Below are 2,039 nucleotides of genomic sequence, written 5' to 3' on the forward strand. Positions count from 1 at the left end.
CCGCCGCCACGCCGTGAGTGTCTCTCCGGTCTGGGCTCTGTCCCCGAGCCCTGGTCCCCCAGCCGAGCAGCAGAGGCATCGCTGCCCACCTTCCTCCGCTCCTTCTCTCTTGCCCAGTGGAGGACATTCAGCGCCAGGAGCCTGGAGAGGCTGATGGAGGACCAGGCAGAGGTGAGAATGGCTGCCTTTCACCCGCCTCTGGCTGTGCCGGCGTCTGCGGCCAGCGGGGTGAGCTTGTAAGGCAGAGATGGAGGGAGGGAGCGTCCCACGGTGCCACTCGGGGAGCGTAGAGGGTTGGGGAGCCACCAGGAATGCCAGCACATCCTCGCTGGGGGCGTTGGGGGGAAACCTGCCGTGTGGGGCAGAGAGCCCAGGAGGGCAGAGGGTCCCAGCTCTGCCGCGCTCAGGCTGCTGGTGCCGGTTGGCAGCTCACCGGTGGCCCTTTCTGCTGCGGGGCTGCTCTCTAAGCGCAGCCTGCTTCTCGCAGGGTCGTCCCAAGCAAGGGCCACCGACAGCCCCATCTATCAAAGCTGGGGGACTTTGCCGCTCACCAGGTGAGTTGTGGAAAGAAACGCATTGTCCTGCAAATGGTTGAGCTGTGCTCACTTGTCCCTTGAGTGTCGCCACGCAGGTGCGGCACCCCAAGGGAGGACGTCACCTGGACGAGCAAGGACACCCGCTGGGCAGCAGCTACTGGATGTGGTTCTGTGGGGACCCAGAGCCTCTCCTGCTGCCCACAGCTTGGAGGAGGGCAGGGCGAGGGCTGGGACAGGTTGTCCCAGTAGCACGCCGGCTCTCAGGAGCCTCCCAGCTGGAGCCGCTGAGCTGGAGCTGTGGTTCCAGCTGCTGGCTCCCTGCCCATCCTGCCGCACCGCTCAGCACCGTGCTGCAGGCAGGGCAGGCTCCGGGAGTGCTGGCCTGGCTGTCTCCGTTGATGCACTCTTGCTCCATTTTCTTTTTCAGAAGGAGGGAACAGCATCAGCAGCAGGAGGAGGAGGAGGAGGATGGGGCTGCCCGACCGCTGCCCAGGCGCCAGGGCAGGCGGGCTCCGGCTGCAGCAGGGCGCTCTTTGGACAGCCCCTGGCAGCCCTCTGCGGGGAGGACGGCTCCCTGCCCCAGCCCATCCAGGTAAGCCAGCCTGGGCAGGGGGTCCCCAGCCCTCCCTCCGGCTGCTTCAGAGGGGAGGTGGGTGTCCCCGGGAGCTCCGGGGATGGGGGATTGGGCCCTTCACCCCCAGAAGACGCTTCTGGTGCCAGCCCCCTTGGCGGGGGTGAAGGAGCAGGATCTGGGGCAGTGCTTTGGTCACTGCTGTTGGAAGGCAGCTTCTCAGCCAAGCAACTGTCCTCCTGCCCCTCCTGCAGGAGATGCTGGCAGTCCTGCACAAGGAAGGACCGTCGACAGAAGGGATATTCCGAAGAGCTGCCGGCGGGACAGAGTTTCGTGAGCTGCGGGAGGCCCTGGACCACGGTGCGGATGTCGACCTGGGCAGCCAGCCTGCGCTGCTGCTGGCCGTCATCTTGAAGGTGAGCGCTTCTGACCTGCAGCTGGAAGAGCTCCTGCCTGGCCTGGAGTGTTCAGAGGCTCACCTGGAGCCCCTGGCATTGCAGGACTTCCTCCGAAGCATCCCTGCCAAGCTCCTCGTGACAGACCTCTACGAGGACTGGATGGCAGCGATGCAGAAGAGCGGCAAGGAGGAGAAGGTTGAAGAGCTGAAAGCGTAAGTGTGGGCAGCAGCCTGCCTGTTGAGGAGGGACTGGTAGAGGCCTGGGACTTGCCTGAAAAGGGACGGTCTCCTTAAAAAGCTGTGTCTTCTGACAGCTTGCTTTTGCTGGGGTGGGCTTAGATTTCGGTGGAAAAGGGCATGGACAGGGAGCCTTCCCTTGCCTGGGCTTGGGTGAAATGAGGAGCTGGGAAGCAAGGCCGTGCTTCCTTCCTGAAGCGCAGGAGCACTGACCGCTGGCTGAGAGCACCCGGAAAGCTGCGCCACCCACCTGTGTTGGGCAAGCTTTGGGGACGGCTGTGGGCAGCATCTTCTCTAT

At 64.4% G+C, this 2,039-nt stretch overlaps 1 protein-coding gene across 1 annotated transcript; it reads left to right on the plus strand.

The window, feature by feature from the left end:
• Positions 1 to 247: 247 nt before the first annotated feature.
• LOC138689020 (T-cell activation Rho GTPase-activating protein-like) lies at positions 248 to 1,750 on the plus strand. Its single transcript, XM_069802296.1, has 5 exons — positions 248 to 293; positions 488 to 554; positions 632 to 707; positions 1,362 to 1,523; positions 1,608 to 1,750. The coding sequence occupies exons 1-5, from the start codon at positions 248 to 250 to the stop codon at positions 1,719 to 1,721; spliced, it is 465 nt and encodes a 154-aa protein (XP_069658397.1). The 3' UTR covers positions 1,722 to 1,750.
• The last annotated feature ends 289 nt before the right edge of the window (positions 1,751 to 2,039 follow it).

The sequence above is a fragment of the Haliaeetus albicilla genome, chromosome 14, assembly GCF_947461875.1.
Source record: "Haliaeetus albicilla chromosome 14, bHalAlb1.1, whole genome shotgun sequence".
NCBI classification, from domain to species: Eukaryota; Metazoa; Chordata; class Aves; order Accipitriformes; family Accipitridae; genus Haliaeetus; species Haliaeetus albicilla.